The sequence below is a fragment of the Mercenaria mercenaria genome, chromosome 2 (genome assembly GCF_021730395.1).
Source record: "Mercenaria mercenaria strain notata chromosome 2, MADL_Memer_1, whole genome shotgun sequence".
Classification (NCBI taxonomy): Eukaryota; Metazoa; Mollusca; class Bivalvia; order Venerida; family Veneridae; genus Mercenaria; species Mercenaria mercenaria.
In genome coordinates, this window is record NC_069362.1 from 75,203,157 (window position 1) to 75,226,432 (window position 23,276).

At 33.9% G+C, this 23,276-nt stretch overlaps 1 protein-coding gene across 50 annotated transcripts in view; it reads right to left on the minus strand.

Annotated features, from left to right (window-relative positions):
• LOC123564339 (titin homolog) overlaps nt 1–23,276 on the minus strand; it is a 244,984-nt gene that overhangs the window by 60,424 nt on the left and 161,284 nt on the right. For 40 of the 50 annotated variants that reach the window (XM_053536978.1, XM_053536991.1, XM_053536997.1 and 37 more), the window contains 3 exons: nt 17,379–22,424; nt 8,246–9,250; nt 6,304–6,381 (listed from right to left, as the gene is read on the minus strand). In XM_053536978.1, coding sequence (XP_053392953.1) covers nt 6,304–6,381; nt 8,246–9,250; nt 17,379–22,424 — 6,129 coding nt within the window. Of the gene's footprint in view, nt 1–1,936; nt 2,015–6,303; nt 6,382–8,245; nt 9,251–17,378; nt 22,425–23,276 lie in introns of all 50 variants that reach the window. The other 10 variants (XM_053537004.1, XM_053537002.1, XM_053536999.1 and 7 more) reach the window with 6 other exon arrangements.

The window sequence follows — 23,276 nt, forward strand, 5'->3', positions numbered from 1 at the left end:
GTGGATGAAGTTGAAACAAGGTTCCATATTTAAGGCAAGCATTAAAGGAAATCAAAGAAAAATTTATGTTAGTATGTTAGAGAATACTACTAATCAAACAATTTTCTATTAGTAAAAGGTATCAACAACAATAACAAAAAAACAACAACAACAAAATAATGCATTTTCTGGATTCCACTGACTGATCTGTAACAAAATATTGGTTAATTCTAAAATGAGAACTGATACATGTACATTTCAATGTACATCTAAAACAAAGGGCCATGCAGGCTACATCTGAAATGCTGTCTTACTTTTTACTATTGTTGCTACAGAAGCTTTTAAATTACATTAGAGCAAATTTAACTGATCTTGGTTTGATTTCTTACCAAAGTGTGTCCACAGTAAAACTCAACAAGAGGGCCATGATGGCCATATATAGCTCACCTAAGTTTCACAAGTTTGGCAGATTGCTTGGACAATTTTGTTAAAATTATTTTGAAATAGGGCCAGCATTATCTGACAAAAATATCTTTTAAAGTATCTATATATGCTACAATGTCATATAGGGAATATTTGTATACATATATGTGTATGAAAAAATGACAACCCTCCTCTGGCGGCCATGTTTTCCACAAACTGGAATAATTTGAACAAACTTTGTAGACAGTTACCGCAGGAACTGTGATATTATTATGATATAACTTAAAGCAGATTTCATAGAGAAAAACATTCTGACCATATTCCATGTATATAAAGCTGGTCATAAAGCAAGTGGTTATTCACCAAGTTCCGAAATATCTAATTTTAAACAGACAAACATTCTGACCAAGTATCATAAAGATCAGGTAGTAAATAATGACTTTAGATTGTTTATTTGTCCTCCTATTATATGACCTAGTTTTTGACCAAGATAAACCAGTTTCAAACTTATCCTACCATACACAGAGACAAATATTCTGACAAAGTTTCATGAAGATCAAGTAGAAAATGTGGCCACTATAGAGTAAACAAGTTTTGTCTATGATTAGACCTAGTGACCTAGATTTTGAGCTCAGGCACCTCACTTTTCAACTGGAGTTCATCCAGACAAACATTCTGCCATGATTTATGATGATCAAGTAGACAATGTGGCCTTAAGAGTGTAAACAACATTTTCCTATGATTTGGCCTTTTTTAAGACCTCAGGTAACCCATTTTTTTACTTGGATTTCATAAAAAATTACTCTGACATGTCTTATGAAGAACAAATGGTAAATGCGGCATCTAGAGTGTTAACATGTTCTTTCCCATGATTTGACCTAGTGACCTAGTTTTTGAGCTCCAGCAGCCAGGTTTTGAGCTTGTCCTTTATTTATGAAGACAAACATTCTGACAATGATATATGATAATCAAATAAAAATGTGACTTCTAGATACCTAGTGACCTAGTTTAAGATCTCAAGTTACTCAGTTTTAAATTTGATCTGGACTTCAAACAGATGAACATTCTGACAAAGTTTTATGAAACCAAGTTAGAAAATGTGGCCTCTAGAGTGTTTACACGGTTTTCCAATTAACTGACCTTGTGACCTAGTATTTGAGCCAGATTTATTGAGGGTAAAATTCTGACCAATTTTCATTATGATTGGACCAGAATGTGACCTCAAGAACATTAACAATCAAATTATTAACAATGCACAATGGACACAGAACTATCACAATAGCTCATCTTGTGCACTTTATGCCAAGGTGAGCTAAACATATATTGCAAGGATTGCTTTAAAGTAGTCATTTTATCAATTTTGTATTTTTTATATAGGAGTTTCTTTCTGAGGAAACTCAACAGATTAAAAAGAAAAATGTATGTTAACTTCCTGAAAAATAATTTAAAAAATAAGACAGCTTCTGTTACCGTTACTAATCTATGACCATTCATCTCCTAATTCTATTTCTGTGCCGACTGATGAATCATTTACCTTCAGAAAAACTTGAATAATATGTAGAATAACTGGATACTGGGCTTTTCTCTCTGGATTCCTGATGAGGGGCTGCTACTAAAACACAACATTGAAACAAATTAGTGTAAGGGAAGACAACATTCAGAAGCTAGATCTAAGCAATCAGCTGGTGTTTCTGAATACACAAGATATAAATATCATTTATGTTTTATTAATTTTCAAACATGCTCTTTTAAACATGATATCTGACATTTAATTCTTGCAACATATTACCTGAATCTATTGTCTAAAGAAATCAAACAGCTAATCCTAATTTCAGCTTGTTTTTCTCAATACCACAAGATATAAATATCACTTATACTTTATTAATTTTCAAACATGCTTTTTCTGATATCTAATATTTTATTCTTGCAACATATTACCTGAACTTATTGTCTAAAGACATCAAACAGCTGATCCAGATTTTAATGTATTTTGTTATAAGTTCAATTTGGTTACAACTGAAGACTTTTTGCACAAGCATCAAGATAAAGTAACTATGTTGCAAAAATCATCATGTGTGTAAAATATTTAAAATATTGGTAAGCTGAATACTTTAGAGTAGTAAGCTTTTGATTTGACTAATAATTACCTTCCAATTTTAAGAAAATTAAGGATGTAACTGAGCATCTTACCTATACAAACTAAATATCTTGGATGCTAAAGGGAAGAAAGGGGTTTAGTTTAATTATTAATTGTTTAAGGAGTCTGTATCACACCTTTTCAATTAGAGGAGTGATTATCTAAGGTAAGATCTGTGCCAAATTATCTGTCATCTAGATTCATCCTTTCTTCCCAATAACCTAAAGTATTGTCAATCAAGCAGACTCCTGTTTCTAGCTCTACAGGTTCAAATTTTATGTATAAAAACTGAATTCAGTCAGAAACAATATACAGTATCAATTTCAAACTCTTTACTGTGTGTCACTAACTGATTCATATCTGAGCTGTAAAGAGCAAACTTTTAAGAAACATTACCAGCTGGTCATACAGTGTAAGTCACATGATCACAAACAGCCAATCAAAGTACATGCTAACAGTAACACACAGTCACAACATCAACCTACAAACTAAAGCAATCTGATAAACAAATGAAAAATAAATAATATCAAAAGAGTTTCAACTTTGAAGATGCAATATTTGTTCACACTTGATTATCTTAGCTTGAAACAAAATTTTAATTACTCATTGATCTATTTCCAATAAAAAGCAGTACTGGAGTTCTTTGACAAGGTGAAACTTATTTGTACATTTGCAATATATTAAACAAAGTAATGAAAATATTACGTAAACTGATTTCAGGTAACCCTGTTATAAAATATCAAATTTCATCCTATATATTGTAACTGCTGGAATTGAAATATAGTACCGGTTATTTACAGATCGGTCAAGTAGCTGACAGTTTTTCCATTTATATATCACATACCTACATTAATTAACACCTTAAAGTCTACCTGCCTGTAATGGAAAGGTGACATGTATTGTATTCAAGCAAAGTTTAAGAAATATTACCCTGACACAAACAGCCTAACAGAATATATTATTTCAAATTATAAACAGAAATACTCCTAAACTGAAATCAGTAACTGATGGAGTAAGAATAACAAATACTTTGATAATGGAAAATTCAAGGACATTCAATTCACTGAATTGACAATAAAGGTCACCTGGAAAAGACGAATATACCACTGTTAAGTTCAGAAAGCAAGGTCAGACATTACTACATTATAATGTTTACAAGAGTTGCAATATCATCAAAGAAAAACACAGGATAGCAGTCATGTCAAAACAGCAGGATATTAGAATACCAACACTTTAGCCACTACAATCACAAATTATTTATGACTGAAGAACCCAACTGCATCAAGGACCTTACCAAGACTATGACAGACAGAAGAGGTCAAGGTCACAGAACACCAACAACAGTAAAAGGTCAACATGATAACATATCAACAATATTTAGAACCTTCACAAAACACAACTAGAGGTTGAGAGAAGATCCAAGGCACACTTATTATATTAGATCTCACAGTCACAAGATCAGAACAACATTTGGAAACCATGATATTACGTCTGACCTTCAAACTGACTTCCAGCATCAACAAGATCACATTTATCACCATGATACTGATAGTAGTACGAACTACTATAATCATCTTCATCATCAGAGTAACAGTAATCATCTGTGATCATTATAGCCGGAGCACACTGATCAGTCCCAATAAACCAAAATTCTGAAAAAATTCCAAAATAACAATCTAATTGCTATGTCAACAAATCATAGCCAATTTTGAAATGGGACTTTCTTCACCATTACTAGAACTTAATCCAGTAAAATGTTTTGTCAAAAACAAAACTAGAAATTAATGATATCGTATGATTCCTTTGGTACTGACAGTTGTAACTGACTACAGAAGCATCACATCTCCTGTACCACTATAATATACACGGTTTTTGACACATTTTACATTAGAATTCTATATATTTATTATAGTATTCATACATGATTCATCTATAAGGTTGTCACTTTACCATCACTCAATGTGCCTAAACTCGCCATCACTCAATGTGCCTAAACTTTTCAAACCTTGTTTCACATTGTATATTACATGCCTCCTGAAAATGCTTGATAGAATAAAGTTATACAGTCCAAAAGGGGGCTATGTCAAATAAGTAAATTGACATGAAAGTCCAAAAATATACACCTGTCCAGTTCATGTTGATGATGTATACCAAGTTCCATTTGAACTGAATGGAAACTGTGTGAGGAATTGGGTACACAAGGTAAACACACAGTTGTTACAATGTCAAGCGCATGAGTCAAACAGTAATAATCTGACATAAAGTTCCAATAATATGCTCATTGTCAACTTCATGCTGATGATGCATCCCCAATTTCATTTGGATTGGAGTTGGAGTTGAGTACAGAAAAGTGTGACATAACATAGGAATGACAGACTGTTCAAACATAAGATGCCTTCTTGGACTTTGACACTTAAGGCATAAAAAAAAACAATGTACAAGTGTACAGCACTATTGATTCAACAGCTATGAACAAGTGTATTCATTTGATAAATGAAGCTTGAATAACTTTTTGATGTGCATAATTTAATTCCTAAAGTTCATACAATAATTCTGACACAGTACTGCTTCTTTCTGTCAGTGCAGTTAACTCTTTACTCTGTGGCGATATGAGGCGAGCAAGTTTGAATGCTGAGATGAGCTTCTTGCGCAAAACATTTTACAAGTGCCTCTAAAATTAAATTACTATGGATTTTTCAATTACAAAATCTTCTTACATGGTCATAAATAATCCTAGAACTTAAATAACAAGGCAGGTCTCTTTATCATGAAATACAATCTGTAATATAGAGAAAGCTATGGTTACAACTGGAAAATGCTATTAAGATTTTGCGAGATAGTGCAGTATTAATCCACTCATTATGTATCCATCAGATCATACACTGCTAACTACACAATCACTTTAGTAGTGGGTTATTATATCCTAGAACTAACCTAAGTTAATCTAATGGAATTATTGATTTTAGAGAAATAATTTTTTTGTGGAAATACCCTTGTGAATGGTTAGTCATGTCACTGTTTAAGAGTCAGTAGTGGTGTGATAGAACAAAACTTAAACACAGACAGAAATTAAATCAAAACACGAATGTTTTTTGTTTTTTTAAATCTGATGTTGTTACCATAGCACTACACTACTATTCCATCAAATAAGCTGGCTTTATTTGTTTAGGAACAGTATAAAAAGAATTTTCTGGCTTTAAGAATAAAATAAATATATTAGCTGCCCCATCTGCAGTTGTCCTTGTCCTTATATACTAATATAGCCAAAATGATTATCCACTTTCAACGCATTCCCTATCAACAGATTGAGAGAAGTTGAGGAAGCACATTTGGCAATACTCTTATTATAAAATATCAAACTCACTGCTCCAACAAATACCATTGTACATGTATATATAATAAATTTGATCCCCCCCACTCCCTTGTATACAAGTCATCTTGAAATTAATCAAATATTTCTAGATATAATGACTAGAGACCTTCTAACTAGAAGTGCTTTAGTAACTCTTCTCTATTAACAAATACCTTTGCATTTCCCATTTTCAATAAAAAACAACAACAAAGAAAGACATTAAAATAAAAATTTGAAAACAAAACATGAATAAGGTAAAATTGTCATTCTTCAAATCTGTCCGTCTATATCTGTGTCATTGCAATACATAAAACCAGCACCCAAAACTGTATAGAGCACTATGGGATAATGCTATGGTAACAGAATGTTCTAGTCAAGGTAACTATATATGGGGGTTACTGTCAACAAGTACCTCGCTCTTGTGAGGGAGAATACGAGACTTTCGTCACTGGTCGTTGAACCAAACCACTTTCACCAAGTTCCTTCCATTCTGTCAAATAGCAGACTAATAATTTAGCATTATGTAAAATCTATAATCAAAAGTGAATAAATTAAAGCTATCCTTTAAATGTATATGTATCAGCAGGCTTCTGCCATGTCAAACATGTTTCGTTTACGAAAAGTTTAAGTTTTTCTTCTTCTCAGAAAGCATTAAATTTTATAACAATGAAGATTTTGCAACACTAAAATCAAAATCTAATAAACAATGAAAGAGTTACCTCCTCTTCAATATTTGTAATAAGCTGATCCTGATATAAAAACTTTTTCTTCATAAATATATATATTAAAAAGACTTCACCATGGTTGCCATGAAAATGATACATTTTAATTCTTCCACACTCTACGTCTTTTCCAAAGTTGAACATATCATATCCCTGACCTTCCTTTTTCTGACACTGGTATTTTCCATGCATGTTTCCCATGGCAACCATGCACAAACTTTTATTTTTAAATAAAGAAATTCACTTTAATCAATTATTATCTTTTATGTTTTAAGAAAACTTACATGATTGTGTATATTGGTATACTAGTGTTCTGGTATAACAGAAAAGATACAGTACGTATAAAAGTGAGTAGCTACAGATACAGTGTCCAACAGAGACAGCCCAACAGAGAGAGCCATAGAGAAACTTCCACATCAACACTGTTAGTAAAACAAACCAAGAGCCTCAAGTCAGAGGAATTCCCAAGTACACACATACACTTGTTAGTAATATAGAACATCACCAAAGAAAACACATGCTCACATTTTGTCATATGAATAAAGGAGCAGAATATATATTATATTACAAAATTTCTCACACTCCTTCACACTCACACACAGATATACACCATCAAACTCAGTAAATAAACTACATTTTAGTAAATATTAGAGATTTATGTTAGTTATTATTCTAAGGACTGAGTTTCTAATTACAGTATCTTTATCTTCAGATTCAAACTTACACTTTATACTTTCTTTATTATAATGGTCAAAATTTGCACACATTCTCATCATTTCAATGTTTTTATAATACCACTTTTCTGGATTTTTTTTCTAATACTACACATACTTCAAGCCTATTTAGCATACTCTCAAATCATGCTGCTAATTTTTGTTTTCACGACTTTCAGATTAAGGTTTGTAATTTTATATGACTATTTACTACTGAAATAAGAAAGAACAAAATTTCTCTAAATAACTGAAATAATGTGTAAAATTAAAATCTAAATAATCAAATCAAATCTTAAATTGTAATGAAGCAACTGGAACCAAATATAATCAATGCAACATGAATACTGAAAGTGTCATTTTAGATATATCATATGCTTATCTGAAGTAATCTATTGAAAGATGTTTTGGGTATCTTTATACATGAATTAACTAAAAAAGGCTTTTTTCCTATTATCTTGGTATATACCCATTCATTACTGATTTACTTAGCTATATCTAGCTTTTGCAGATCACAAACAACACTTTCTGTAAAACAGTAGTCAGATTTCACCTACATGCACAGGGAAGTGTAAAATACATGTTTTTTTAAGTGATCTAAACTTCTGAATTTTTTTTTTATTAAAAGAACAATCCTCCAAACATGTTGATCCATATAACTAAATCTCTGCCTGCTGCATGTAGGTGAAATATAACACCTTAAACATGCCACACCAATATGCTTGGTTATATATATATATATATATATATATATATCCATCCTATAAAGGTTAGAAATATGCTGAATAATATATAAGGTAGTTTGGAAAGGTATACTAAAAGCAGCAAAATGCAGGAAAGGCCAAATTAATTCTACATGAGACATGTACGATATTAATATCATGCACCATAATTTAGGGGGCAACGTTACTCGTGCAGTTACCTGGTTCTTCTTGCTGCTCCTCTACTTCCTCAACTAATGCACGTGCAGGAGGTAAAAATGATTCTGTTTTGTATTCAGTAGTTTCTTCTATTTCTCCTCCTTCAGTTTGATGTCTTACTGTTTCGAAGTGAGCTTTTTTGATAGTCTTTTCTGCAATTTTCGCTGCTAATTCTTCAAGATTGACAGGTGACCCTGACCTTGGTGATCCTGGCGGCGTACTGACTGGTGTATGTGCTGGTGTGACCCTTCTTTCAGTAACAATAATTTTACCTTCTGTCTCTGAAAGAGACCCTGACCTTGACCTTTGCTTGCGTTTCTCTGTAGCTTCTAAGAATGTAGTTTGAACTAGTGTTCCGTCATCATATGCTTCTTCTTCCTCTTCAATTGTTGCTTCCATCTCATCAAGATCATCTATAAAGCTCGAACTTGAGGAAGTTGAACCTGAACCAGCGACAAAGAACGACTGTGTTCCAGGCACTATTTCTTCAGTATCATCTTCTTCTTCATGTTGTTCCCCTGTTGACTCATCAATTGATTTTGTTCTGGTCCTAATGTGGTGCACCATACTGCTCATAATAATTTTACGTTTGACTGTTGTACCATCTTCCAATGTTTCTTCCTCCTCCTCAACTTCCAGTACTTTCTGTGGAGGTTCATCAAATGTTTCCACTATTTTCTCAGTGCCTGGTAGTTCAATTTCAGTTTCTTCAACAATATCTTCCTCTCCTGCATCTGATCGTAGAGACTTTCTTACATGCTTTAGAGAATGCTGCCTAACTACATGTGTTTTGTGAACAGTTCCATCATCAAGAATTTCTTCTTCATCCTGTATCTCAGTTTCAGTGCGCAACGGTCCCTCCTCTTCAATGAAAGCTACATCTTCAGTTTGATCGAAGCTAACATGCCCCCGTGGTAGATGTTTGATTCTCTGAATTTTGACAATAGTACCATCTGGCTTAATGTCCTCCATGTAGCTCTGGCCCCCTTGCAGTGCAGGGTCAAACACTGAAATTCAGATTGGTTACATTGTTGGCAATGTACACATGGGGACAAAGGTTACTACACTGAAAGTTAGCTAACAAAATGCAAGCATGGCATATTGATACGAGACTGTTTACATGTTCACCACCATAATGCTACATATAAACAAATATTAACGAGCAAAATGTAGCATCCCTTCAAAATGTTATAACAGTAAACTAAATTAAATGCAGCCAATGCCTAAAAGGAAGAAAGAAAGAAATGAGAAAAAAAAAGTATTTAAAAAAAATCATAATTTTTTGTTTATAAGGTTTTGAGGATCTCTCCTACCAATTTTGTAGCAGCTTCAATGTGGTACAATGGTGTTTTCCACAGATTTACTGAAATAGGTGTTTTTACATTTGTTTTCAATTTTTTTCCTGTTCTTTTTATTTTTTACATTAACAACCTACTTAAAGACTATTTGTGACCTTTGTTTCCATGTATTCTTGTATGTATGATTTCTATCAAAACATAGGCACAATACAATGTTCTATGTGAATTTGCATTTATTTACTAATCATTAAAACATAAGATGCTTTACTGAAAATATTTGATAAATATTCTATAACTTACAGAAAGTAAAAAAATGTAAACACTTTAAATAAGCTGAAATTTTTTCAGAGCTGATGTAGAGTTTTTTTTTTCACTTACTTTGACTTTCAGAAAAACCACACAAGTTTCAACTCAAACAAATAAATAAAACACTAGTGTCCTCAGTATACATACACATATAATATAATGCTGCTGCAATGTATGTATACATGTCAAACAAATGTTACATCTGCTAATGAAATAGTTAATAAAATACTGTATGCTTCCTGTTTAATGCCCTTTGGTCTTACATTTACAAGTCAGTTCTGGTTTAAAAGCCCTACCAATCATTTCAAGAAACTAATTTTAATAACTCATCTAAAATAGTTTGTATGTTATACACTGACAGTCTTTTTCATGTACGATTTGAGTTGGACATATTAATGGTCTTCTTCATGAATGCTTTGGTTCAGAAGTACTGATGGTATTTCATGATTGGGCTCAGAGGTACTTAGATCTTTTCATGAATGATTTAGCTTGGAGGTACTGATGATCCTTTTCTTGAATGACTGGGTTTGGAAGTAATGATGGTATTTCTCATGCATGACTGGGCTCAGAGGTACTTAAATCTTCTCATGAATGATTTAGCTTGGAGGTACTGATGGTCTTCTGAATTAATGATTGAGCTCGGACATACTGATGATCCTTTTCATGAATGATTGGGCTTGGAGGTACTGATGGTCATCTGCATTAATGATTGAGCTCGGACATACTGATGATCCTTTTCATGAATGATTGGGCTTGGAGGTAATGATGGTCTTCTGCATTAATGATTGAGCTCGGACATACTGATGATCCTTTTCATGAATGATTGGGCTTGGAGGTACTGATGGTCATCTGCATTAATGATTGAGCTCGGACATACTGATGATCATTTTCATGAATGATTGGGCTTGGAGGTACTGATGGTCATCTGCATTAATGATTGAGCTCGGACATACTGATGATCCTTTTCATGAATGATTGGGCTTGGAGGTACTGATGGTCTTCTGCATTAATGATTGAGCTCGGACATACTGATGATCCTTTTCATGAATGATTGGGCTTGGAGGTACTGATGGTCATCTGCATTAATGATTGAGCTCGGACATACTGATGATCATTTTCATGAATGATTGGGCTTGGAGGTACTGATGGTCATCTGCATTAATGATTGAGCTCGGACATACTGATGATCATTTTCATGAATGATGGGGCTTGGAGGTACTGATGGTCTTTTTCATGAGAGTCCCTATTTTTTGGACTAATCTTCACAACTTTCCATTTTGTATGTAAATGTGGGGGAAAATCTTTCCAATTTCAAAGTAGTGTTTTAGTATTTAAACCTGTAAATGGATGCTATGAATGGCATGAATCCTACTTTGAAAATAAAACATCTGATTCTCTACAACTGATAACATCTTTGTTCATTTAAAAGCAAACTGGCAGGATTCAAGAATCTGAAAAATTAACTACCATAGTTTCCAAGTCAGCTCTGAAATTTGTTTCATGCATGGTGCCTTAGTAAGGTCAAATATGGTATAAATTGATCTATAGTGAAGATATAAGCAAACAAACTAGCCCTATACAGTAAGTACATAACCCAGACTATTTAATGTCTTTAAATCATCCTATGAGACAGCTTGTCTTATTTCTGCAAGTTCAGTAAAATTCTAGTTTGGAAGAACATTTCTGCTCTCCCCAAAATGTCTCTATATCTAACAATACAAAGACATGTCTGCAAGGTAAACATGGAGAACATAAAAAGTTTAGTATCACCTTAAATCTATCTATGACTTATAATAAAATCAGTAAAAAACATTTTCATTTCAGCTACTTTTGATTACACTTTGAAGCTGTGTACATACCTAGCCTTACACCTAGCTCCATTTCACAAGCAAATAAAAAATCTGTTAAATATCTGCTGCCAAAATTGGAATTTCACAAGTCCATATCAGACCACAATATTAAATTTAGTCTAAATTATGTGACAAATCAGCTTGGTATACTTTAATGGTTCAGATATTGGTCTATGATTATGTAACTATCATAAGTACTAATAGGGTCATTTAAGAATTTAGACTGTGATACACTGGGAACAAACTCAACATTACTGAATGATACAGTGACAATAGGTCAAAGATAGCACTGTGCAGTATGGCAGTTAATTGGAATGTGATCAAATCTTCTACTAAGGGCCAAAACAATATATTTTCAATATAATTTTTTTTCTTATTTAATGATTTATTACTTAGATTTATCTATAACAAGAGGGCCACAAAAGCCATGTATCACTCACCTGATCAGATAACCCAGTTTCCAATTTAACCTAGATTTCATTTACAATATTCTGACATGGTTGTGGAAAAAAAACGGAAAATGTGGTCTCTTGAGCGTTTACAAGTTTTTTTATAACTTGACCTAGTGTTTTAGACCTAAGACAGTCCATTTGATTTACCAAGACAAACACACCAATCAGATTTCTTGTATATCAAGCAGTACACAGGGCATCTACTGTTAGGAAGGTTTTCTATGAGTTGACTAGTGACCTAGTTTATGACCCTAGATCACCTAGTTTCCAAATTAACCTAAATAGCATTAAGATAATCATTCTGACCAAGTTTCATGCTGATCAGATACAAAATCTGAGTGTTAACAAGGTTTTTCAAAGATACGACCTAGTGCCCTAGTTTTAGATTACCCAGTTGTAAATTACCTAGATTTGATACTTCATACAGATTAGGTAGAAAATATAGTTGCCCGTGTGCTAACAGCGGTTTTCTATTATTTGAACTAGTTACTTGGGTTTTTACCTTATATTACCTAAATTCAAACTGAATTTTTTTAGGTCTCTAAAAGCTTCCTGCTCAATCCTTTATGCTATTATTCTCCAAATGAGCTAAAAGCTTCCTGCTCAATCCTTTATGCTATTATTTGTAATACTATGTTAAATATGCAAATACCTTAATAAAATATTATTTCAACCAAACATTCTGGCAATGTAACATTAACCCTTACCCTGCTAAATTTCTATAATGAACTAGTCCATCTTTCAATTTGGACAGTACCATTAACTGTTAAAAGGGGTGTTTACAAAAAAGATACTGACTGAATGGCGAACAGTGCAGACCATGATCAGACTGCACAGATGTGCAGGCTGATCTTGGTCTGCACTGGCCGCAAAGGCAGAAAACACTTGCCGCCAGCAGGCTAAAGGTTAAGACCTCCAAGTGTAAAATTTTTACTGAGGCACTACTAACAACACTAGGGTCAATCACAATAGCTCACCTCAGCAAATAGTGCCAAGGTGAGCAAAAAAGAAATAGTGAAAAAGATAATAGGTAAGGGTATATTTCTTGGAAGCACAGAGCTCCACAAACACAGCCTCAGAGCCTTACATCGGCACGGTTCAGAGCTTAGTACCGGTTTCATTGATTACACAAACCTCAATACTTCCTGTCCAATGATTTACCAAATGTTGCAGCAGTTTATAGCTGTTATGGATTAAGATATAATATCCATGCAAATATTAATCAATTTTTTGTTTTGTTTGGACATATTATTGGTTATTTTTACACATTATCTCTAGAAAGTTTGCACTGGATCTCTGTTTGTTTGTTTGTTTGTTTTGGGTTTAACGCCGTTTTTCAACTTTGTTTTGGGTTTAACGCCGTTTTTCAACAGTATTTCAGTCATGTAACGGCGGGCAGTTAACCTAACCAGTGTTCCTGGATTCTGTACCAGTACAAACCTGTTCTCCGAAAGTAACTGCCAACTTCCCCACATGAATTATCAGAGGTGGAGAACTAATGACTTCAGACACAATGTCGTTTATCAAATAGTCACGGAGAACATACGCCCCGCCCGAGGATCGAACTCGCGACCCAGCGGTCCGTAGACCAACGCTCTTACCTACTGAGCTAAGCGGGCGGGCTCTGGATCTCTGTAAAACCTGACTTGTAGGAAACATTTGTTTAACTTTATATAATTTAATCAATTTAGTTTTTAGCTGTAATCATTACATATTTTCATATCTCATTTCAATAGGGTAAATGCTTGCTGGAACAGTTTCAATAGGGTAAATGCTCGCTGGAACAGTTTCAATAGGAAGAATTTGTTCCTACGCATTCACTTTTTTTTCTGTTCATGTTTCAGTGCCACTTTGGTACTTAAAAAAGAGAAGAAGCATCAAACCTAAAATTAATTGATAGAACTCAGTTCTGTCACCCCTTACGGGAACATCGTTGACAATATGCAGTGGTAGACATATCATTACAAACCATAAATATCAACATTTGGTAATTGCCAAAATTACATTTTAGGTCAAACTGAGTCAGAGTACTTCTAAGTAGATAATCGTTACTAAGAATATTTAATACAAGTATGCCTACATATAATAAAATCACAGTCTCTCTTGTATATTTTCTTTGGTATGTTTAAACTTTACCACTAAATTTGGTCCTGACTTCAAAAGGAAGTTGTTCTTTTCCTGTGTTTTTCTAGGCACTTCTATCTTTTGTTCTCCAAGTCCACAACAGTTAATTTACTGTGTACTAACTAAAAGCTATTGACTTGACTTTCTCAAAATGAAAATTGAAACTCATGTGTATGAAACTTCTTACACTGAAACTTCACTAAAGAGAAGATAATCGAGACATCCTTCAGAAAAACTAAGCTGATACTGACTTCAGTAAATTAACCATTCTAACCCTTACCCTGCTAAATTTTTGTACTTTCAATTTGGACAGTACCAATAACTGTTAAAAGGGGTGCTTACCAAAAAGATACTGACTGAATGGCGACCGGTGAATATCTTGATCAGACTGCAGGCTGATCATGATCTACACTGGTCGCAAAGGCATAATCAATCATGCCCCCACTTCCACTCACTGTATGGTAAAAATTATGTTACTTGCTGACAATGCAAACTTCAATACTAACTTCGTCATCGGGTGAAAAGTTACTTACTTTCTGCTGAAGGCGGGGTATGGGGTGGGGAGAATTCTAAATAAAACCATAGGCATACAACTTCACATGCTGAACAACATATCTATAAAGTTTAATGACTTCAAATTCATTTTGAGATACATTCAGCACATGCTTGAAGGCCCTTACAACATATTTCTGACTAAGTTAAGTGCCATAACTCTGGTCTTACTCAGCAAACAAAATCCAAGGTGCAAAACTTTACATGCTAAATAATATTCCTGCTTGATTTCTTGACTTTAGATCAAACACTTTTTGAGATATATGCACCAAAACTTTTACAGCCCTTTATGCAGACTTTTTACTAAGTGTGAAAGGCCCATAACTCTGCTCTGGCTGTGTGATATCCACAATAAAATACTAGGTGCACAATTTCTTTTGCTAAGTATCAACCCTATTAAGTGTCATGACTCTAGGTCAAATTCTTTTTGAGATACATCAAATACAAACTTTTAGGCCTTTTATGTAAGTCAAGGGTCATAACTCTTGATCTGGCTGAGTAAATCCCAAACAAAACTCCAAATACACAACTTTTACCTGCTGAATAATAATTCTATGATGTATAATAACTTTATGTTAAAAACAGTTTTTGAGATATGCAGAAGAAATTTGGCTGACAGTTGGACATCTAGACTGACAAGGGTATCAAAACGTCTAGCTGGTGTGAATGTATATACAGTAATGGTGGAGGTGGGGCTGGTGATCTAAAATAGGCAAGTTTCTTGTGTTCTGACAGAAGATCCATTTGACTGGAATAATCTGATATGCCAGGGTCCAATAACATTTTGCTTTTTAAATGATTATACACATATAAACGACACTACTGTTAGATGCATCAACTGACTACTTTTTGTTTGAGCTGCCTTCTTTTCATGTTTCTTCATTTACTTTTGTGTTCTTTCTTTGCTAATGCAGGAATAACAGTTGTTTATTTCTAACAACTGTTCTACCACAGTATCATCTAAATACAGTTGAAGCTTACTCCTAAAAGGTTTATTTTCTCATCTTGGCACAAAAACTGGATAAGTACATTGAAATAAAGAAGCACTCATCCAGTGTTCATAAATTTCTATATCTTGGAGGATAAGCTAGCTTGCTCTGTAATTATTCTGAACAGATAAACTGTTCTAATATATTATGTAGCTATAACAGAATTTATTTACACTTTAGTATCAACAGTTCAAATATAGTTTATTGTATTAGTTATCACCTAACTTACTGATTAAATAAGCATGTGTTTTAACAGTCAATTTCTGTTATATTCAGTTTTACTGATATATCTTTAGGACACCAGTTTGAAATAGGAACTGAATTTGCAATGAGGGCAGGTTGAATCTTGAAGATATTTTTTATTATTAAGTAATTACCTCCCCTGATTCCTTGTCATGAGAAGTGAAGTATTTTTTGTTGTTTTGAATTACTCTGACACTATTTAAATTATATGGTAACTTTTCAGCTTTTGATGGTGGGCATTACTTAAGGCATGGACAGGCACCTGTGTAGAATTACCAACCTTTTGTGCCCAATAATAATCTGTATTTAGATCCCATTTCATTTGTTCCCAAATTCATGACTCTGATACTGTTCAAGAAAGACCAAGTCTGACCTGGTTCATACCACCAGAGGAAATGTTGAATTAGCAATAAATGTTTATCTCTGGAAGCAAGATAGAGCCAAATTACTATGTTTAAAATTCACTACTGGCGTCCAAAGGATATTTTTTATAGAATTAAAATAAATTTTCTTAAATATGAAGTTATTTTATTAAGTTATAATGAGGCTACAATATACTTACATTTTGTAAATGTGAATTAAACATAATATATAGCAAGTTAATAATAGTTAAGTACTTTAAGTTCAAGTTACAAAAATTATATACAAGATTACATAATATTATAATATTTTTTAAATGAGTAGTTTAAATTTCTAGTATACAAGGAATAATCATTATATGGTAATGCACGACTCCCATGTGTTCTTCAACCTTAATCTACAGTACTATACTAAAACTAAACTTGAATTGTTGAATTATTTTAAGTTGTAAGACTTAGTATATCTCTTCACAGCAACTCTCTCAACACTCACTTCAATTATCAAAGTCCAATCAAAAATTATTCTTGCACTCTCAAGACTTTTAACCCTAAACATTTAAGATTTTAAGTACAAACACACCTAACACTCTCAAAATAGATTAGAGTAAGCAAGTCTGAAGCTTGTGGAAAAATTGTAAAAACAGCAACCTAGAAAGATGTGTGTCAGACCATCTGTAAGATTGAATATTTGAAGTATGCTCTTCAAACATATCCTCTTAATATACATTTATAAAACTCTTAAATTAGTAATTCAAGTGTATCTACTTCTTTATAACTTTAACAAAGCCTAGACTGAAACACACCTTTAAAGTGCCAGAAAACTTACCTTAACATCCGTGACCAGAGAAAAATGTTAGAAGTATGAGGAGAAAGCCAACAAAGAGCCAATCCTGTGTTTAGAGTATGCTAGCATGTGTATGAATTAAGTTACTAAAAGCAAACCTTTAAACCAAAAAAAATACCTTCTTCATCCGGGACATCTTGAACCTTAAATTCACCCTCGTCAGCTGACGACGATGATGATGATGATGCTGAACGTTTGCTCTCAACAAACGGCCTTTGAGCCACATATTCTTCCCTCAATCCACCAGACTCACCAATCTCTGGGGCAGATTCAACAATGATGTATTCCCTGGCAGGCGGTGTTGCCTCTTTTTCATTATGAAACCGGTCTTCAGCATCCAGTCTTTTAGAAACGTGATCATCATCAAATGACCAGCTTGGTGACCTTGATCTTTTCCCAGGATGAGCATCAAAGTCAGTAACATTTTCTGTTTCATGGTCCGTTATATCTTGAATTCTGGGTGGCTCATATTTTTTCTGTAGATTTTGTTCAATTGTGATGGGCTGCCTTTCTGTTTTATCACTGCCATAATTTTGTTTTACCTTTACTCTTCGCACAACTGCCAGGGTTGTTTCACAATATACTTCATCTTTAGGAGGTTCAGTTTCACCTTTGTAGTCTGAAGGATATTCAACAGGAATTGCTGAATGGTACTGATCCATGACATATTCAGGTCTTAGTGCCCCTATGTCTGAATCTGTTTCTGGGGCAAAGGGCTCTTGTTGTTTCTCAATCTCAGGGTATTCATCTGGTTTTGTTACAACTGGTTCCATTTCCCCTTTTTTGTCTGTATCTCCAAAAGCCTCATCTAAATCAGTCTCTAAAGATTTTGAGGTTGCTTGTGGCACACTGTCTAAATCTGTTTCAACAACTGCTTTACTTTTAAAGTCATCTTCACTAGATAACGATGAGGAGGAGGATGTCCTTGATCTCGGTTTTTGTTTGATATCCTCTGTTAAAGTTTCATCAATCTGATGTTTCATTCCCAATGTTTCTTCCTTTCCATCTTCAGAATCCGATGAATCTTTATCTTTGATTTCAACTGGGTGGGGAAAATCTATATCAGTTTCAAGAGACTTATCGTCTTCTACAGTTGCCACTTCTTTTGCAATTTGGTCAACATTTGTTTCAAATGGCATGCTATCAACATCTGTTTTCATTGGTATTGCTTTCTGGCTTTCCTGGTCATTGTCACTTTCTGAAGAGCTTGACGAGGAAGATTTTCTTTCACTCTGAATTAACGAAGTTGTTGCATCCTGACTGTATCTGTCTTTAGAATCTAATGTCTTTGGTTCTTCACAAAGAATGAATGATTCTATTCTATTTGTCTCCCTTCCTGTTTCTTCCAATAATGAAGCTGAGAAATCATCCACTTTTGCCTCTGGTTCTTTGCTTTCATCATTATCACTCTCAGATGAACTACTGTTTGATTCTAAAGATCTGTCTGCAGTCACAGCATCATTTTCTCTTGAATCATCAGTACATACTGGTTCATCAATTATTTCTTCTGGAATGTTACGAACAATATCTTTGTTTTCCCCCGATTTTTCAGACTCTGTTTCAAATGTAGCAGATTCATCTGGTTTAGAGTACAACATTTCTTTCATTACATCTTCAGCAGCAATAACATTATTTTTTTCAACTAACTCTGCAACATTTTCATCAATATCCATTGACCTGGTACCTACATTCAAATCATTTTCAGTCTCAGCTGGTTCCCATTTTCCTGAGCTACCTTCACTACTGGATGATGAAGATGATCCCTTTCTTGTCGGATGCCTAGCTGCAACTGTTTCTAATATAACCACTTTAGCAGGTTCTTCTGATGTCAATTCTGGACATTTTACTGGAACAGTGTCAATATTGGTTTTTTCAACAGGATGCTTAGCTTCTAAGGATTCTTCCGGTTCCATCAGAAGATCTTTTTCATTTTCAGAATCTGATGAAGAAGAGGATTCTTTATCTTTGCTTTCAACTTGTTGATGAATATCTTTATCAGTTTCAACAGATTTTTCTTCTTCTTTATTCTTTGAATCTTCAGTTGGTACTTCTTTTGTAACCTCATCAATATTTGTTTCAAATGGTATGCTATCAACATCTGTTTCCATTGGCAATGCTTTCTGGCTTTCCTGGTCATTGTCACTTTCTGAAGGGCTTGATGAGGAAGACTTCCTTTGACTTGGAATTAACAAAGTTGCTGCATCCTGACTGGAACTGTCTTTAGAATCTAAGGTCTTTGGTTCTTCACAAAGAATGAATGATTCTACTCTGTTTGTCTCCCTTCCTGTTTCTTCCAATAATGAAGCTGAGAAATCATCAACTTTGGCCTCTGATTCTTTGCTTTCATCATTATCACTCTCAGATGAACTACTGCTTGAATCTGAAGATCTGTTTGTAGTCATGTCACCTTTTTTGCTAGAATCATCAGTACATACTGGTTCATCAGTTATTTCTTGTAGAATATCAGTGATACCATTTTTGTCTTCACTAAATGTTTTAGACTCATTTTCATCTTTCGTATATTCATTTGGTTTAGAGTAAACCATTTCCTTTGTCACATCTTCCACTACAATAACATCATCATTTTCAACTAACTCTGCTACATTTTTATCAATATCTACAGATTTTGTACCTACATTCAAATCATGTACAATTATAGTTGGTTCCCGCTCCTCTGAGTTACCTTCACTGCTGGATGATGAAGATGACCTCTTCCTTATGGGATGCCTTGCTGTGACTGTTTCTAATACAACTATGTTTGCAGTAGGTGCTTCCTCTTTTGTTTCTTGAAACTCTTCAACACTTTCACTGGAAGATGATGAACTCAATTTCTGTTTATCAACTTTTATGTTCTGGTCATTGAACATGTCATCTACATCGGTATCCTTCAACTGACTTGCATCATCTGTTTCCTTCAAACTAGATATTTTTAATTCAGAAGCTACAGGTTTGTCCATTTCAGTCTCTTGAACAAAATTATCAACAACATTAGTTTCTCTTGTGGGTGCTTTACTTATTTCAATAAATTTAACATTTTCAATATTTTCTTGTTCGCCTACATCAGCTGTAGTCACTTTCTCTGCATTATCAGTTATCTCAAGACCTACATTTTCCATGGAACTTGGTATAATTTTCAGTTTTTCTGTTTCAATATCATATTTAGTCTCATCTTCACTTGACATGGATCCTTTTCTCTTTTTGTCCGATTCAGTGTCATCTGCCTCTCTTTCGTCAGAGGAACTTTCAGAACTATGCCTTTCCAAAGATTTCTCAAAATCAACCTTTTCTTCTAAAGAAGCAGTGTCCTCATACTTACTTGCTTTCTCGGAAATTTCATTATGCAGATTTGGTTCTGTAATCTCAGATGTATCTGGTTCATTCAATGAATTTGTTATTTTGTCTCCAGGTTCACTTCCACTTGCCATATGCTTCTCCCTATTTTCATCATCACTGTGATCAGAAGAACTTTCAGAATATGACTTTTCTCTTTCTAAATCAGCTCCAGACTTGGCAATATTGGGCATTATGTTATCATCAAAAATATCATCTACATTAGTCTCAACGAATGGTTTCTTACTAACAGTATCAAGAGTTACATTATCATCATTTTCAGTTTTTACAGAAATATTGTATGATATATCATTACTGTCATCACTTTCATTATCACTTGATGATGAACTTGATTTTTCATCCTTTAATTTTTTGCTTTCTGTTTCAAGTTCAACATTAACTTCATTTGTTTCCTTTGGCACTCTTTCAATGTTCTCATCAGACAAGGGAACTTTTCTAATAAATTCTACATTCTGATCTACATTGAATTTGTCATCTTCATGCGTTATCTTTGGAGTCTGTGGGTCTGGGAATGTGCTGTACTCAGTATCTACATCAGGTGCTCTAAAGGAAGTCACAGCATCAGTTATTTCGTCACCCACTTCATCAAGATCAGTTACCATTTCTTGTTTTGCAGCCATTTCAACATCATAAGCCCCTTCACATTCACTATCACTGTCTGTAGAAGATGACGCCTTTCTTATCTTGGTTTCCTGCTTATAGGGATCTTCTCTCAAGTCTTTGCTTCCTTCTGTACTACTGTCAGAATCTGTGTCACTGTCACTACTCTCTGATTCACTTGTGTCACTTTCATTTGATACTTTTTCATTATCAATTACAGTTTCTGCAAAAGTTACATGTAATTTTTTAGAATCTTTCCTATATTTCTCCGGAGTTACATCAGCAGGAGTTTCAGTCTCATCAGATATAATTTTGTCATCTTTTACTATTTTCAATACAGTATCAGTATCATCTTTTGTAGCACTGTCAACAACATATGACTGTGCAGGTGGTTCTGATATTTCTGGTAATGTATCAGTCACTGTGGCCTCAACTTCAGTTAAATTTGGTTGTACATGTTCTTCTGCCATTGGCCAAGTACCTGCTCCTGACGATGGTATTATCTGTGGTTCAGAATTAACAGTATTTACTCCTTTTTCCTCATTAGGTAGAATATCTTGATCCATATCAACTTCATCAGATTTAAATCCTGTTTTATATTCAATATCTAGTTCAGGCTCTTGAATTTTATTGTCTTCATATGGAAAGTCTATATCTGTTTCAACCGAATGTTTTAGTATTTGAGATTCAAGCTTAAAGTCTATTTCAGGTTCTTGCACAGGACTTACTGCTCTTCTATAATCTTTTTCTGGTCCTCTAATAGGTGATGTTGGTGAAACAACCCTTTCTTCATTTTCATCGACAACTACTGGTACATTCACTTCATTATCTGATTTACGATCTCTCTCAGGTTCAGCAACAGTTTCAAAATATTCTTCACTGTCTGAACTGCTGGTGCTGCTGCTGCTACTGGTTTTCCTTTCTTTTTTGTCTTTAGACTCACCAACTTCCCCTTTTTTCTTTCTGTCTTCATCATCTGAGCTTTTGCTACTATTACTGCTACTGGAGTATCTTCTTTTAGGTTTTACACTTTCAGCTAGGTTTACATCACCTGGCTTCTCTTTGTCCATCTGAGTTCTGTCAGATTCAGGCAGGAAGGTAGTGGGGGCTTCCTGTTCAGTAACAGCACTAGTTTGTGGGTCTATGGTTTCTTCAATCATTTTTTCTTGCGATAGTTTTTGTTCCACATTGTCAAGCTCACCATAAAATCGGCCTGAAACACCAGAGCCTTAATTACAATGAAGAGTTTCAAGTTAAATGAAGTCTTGTTTAAGGTTTTCCCAGCAATATATATATTAAGATCTCTTTTTCCTGCAACCTCTGCATGGAGTTAGTAAATCTAAACAATCCAAGTTGTATTACTCCATGTACAGCAAAAGCAAATAATAAAATATGCTGAAAACCACTGTGTGTGCTCTAACCTAGCTTTTTGAGCCATATAAATATATATATAGAGAAGCTCAGCTGAATATATGGTTGAGAATTTTAAGGCTTTATAGCAAAGAAGACCAACTTGTGCTGAAGCTGAAAACTGGTTAGACATTTTGAAGCCCAGCTGATATGTCACTGATGACGAATTAACTGTATTTAGCAAGGTTACTAAGCTTATTAAAGACAACGGCTCTACTTAAATTTGATATTTTCATAACCTTTATCAAAATATTTAAAAAAAAAACATGATACTTTGAAAGATTTAAAGAAAATGTTACAAAAAATACACATGAAATCGAAAGCCCTGAACTTTGGGCCAAACAGGTAATTTGTAATTAGATTTCAAAACATTAATGTCTGTGTGATGTTTTTGCAGTGTTTGTCTTGTATACATTTCCACATACCCCCATTTCCATAGAGGGTGTTGTATGGTTAGCTTTTACTGTTGAACATTTGTTCTGGTTTCTTTTCTCTATGTTCAATTTAATTTCCAAGTATGTTTTTATGTGATATAGAATTTTTTTATTTGACCACTTTTATTTGCTAGTCTTTAAGCAGACAGCATGTGTTGTAACACTGGAGATAACTGTATTTTGCCATCTGTATTTTTGTAGAACTATTTACTTTGTTTCCT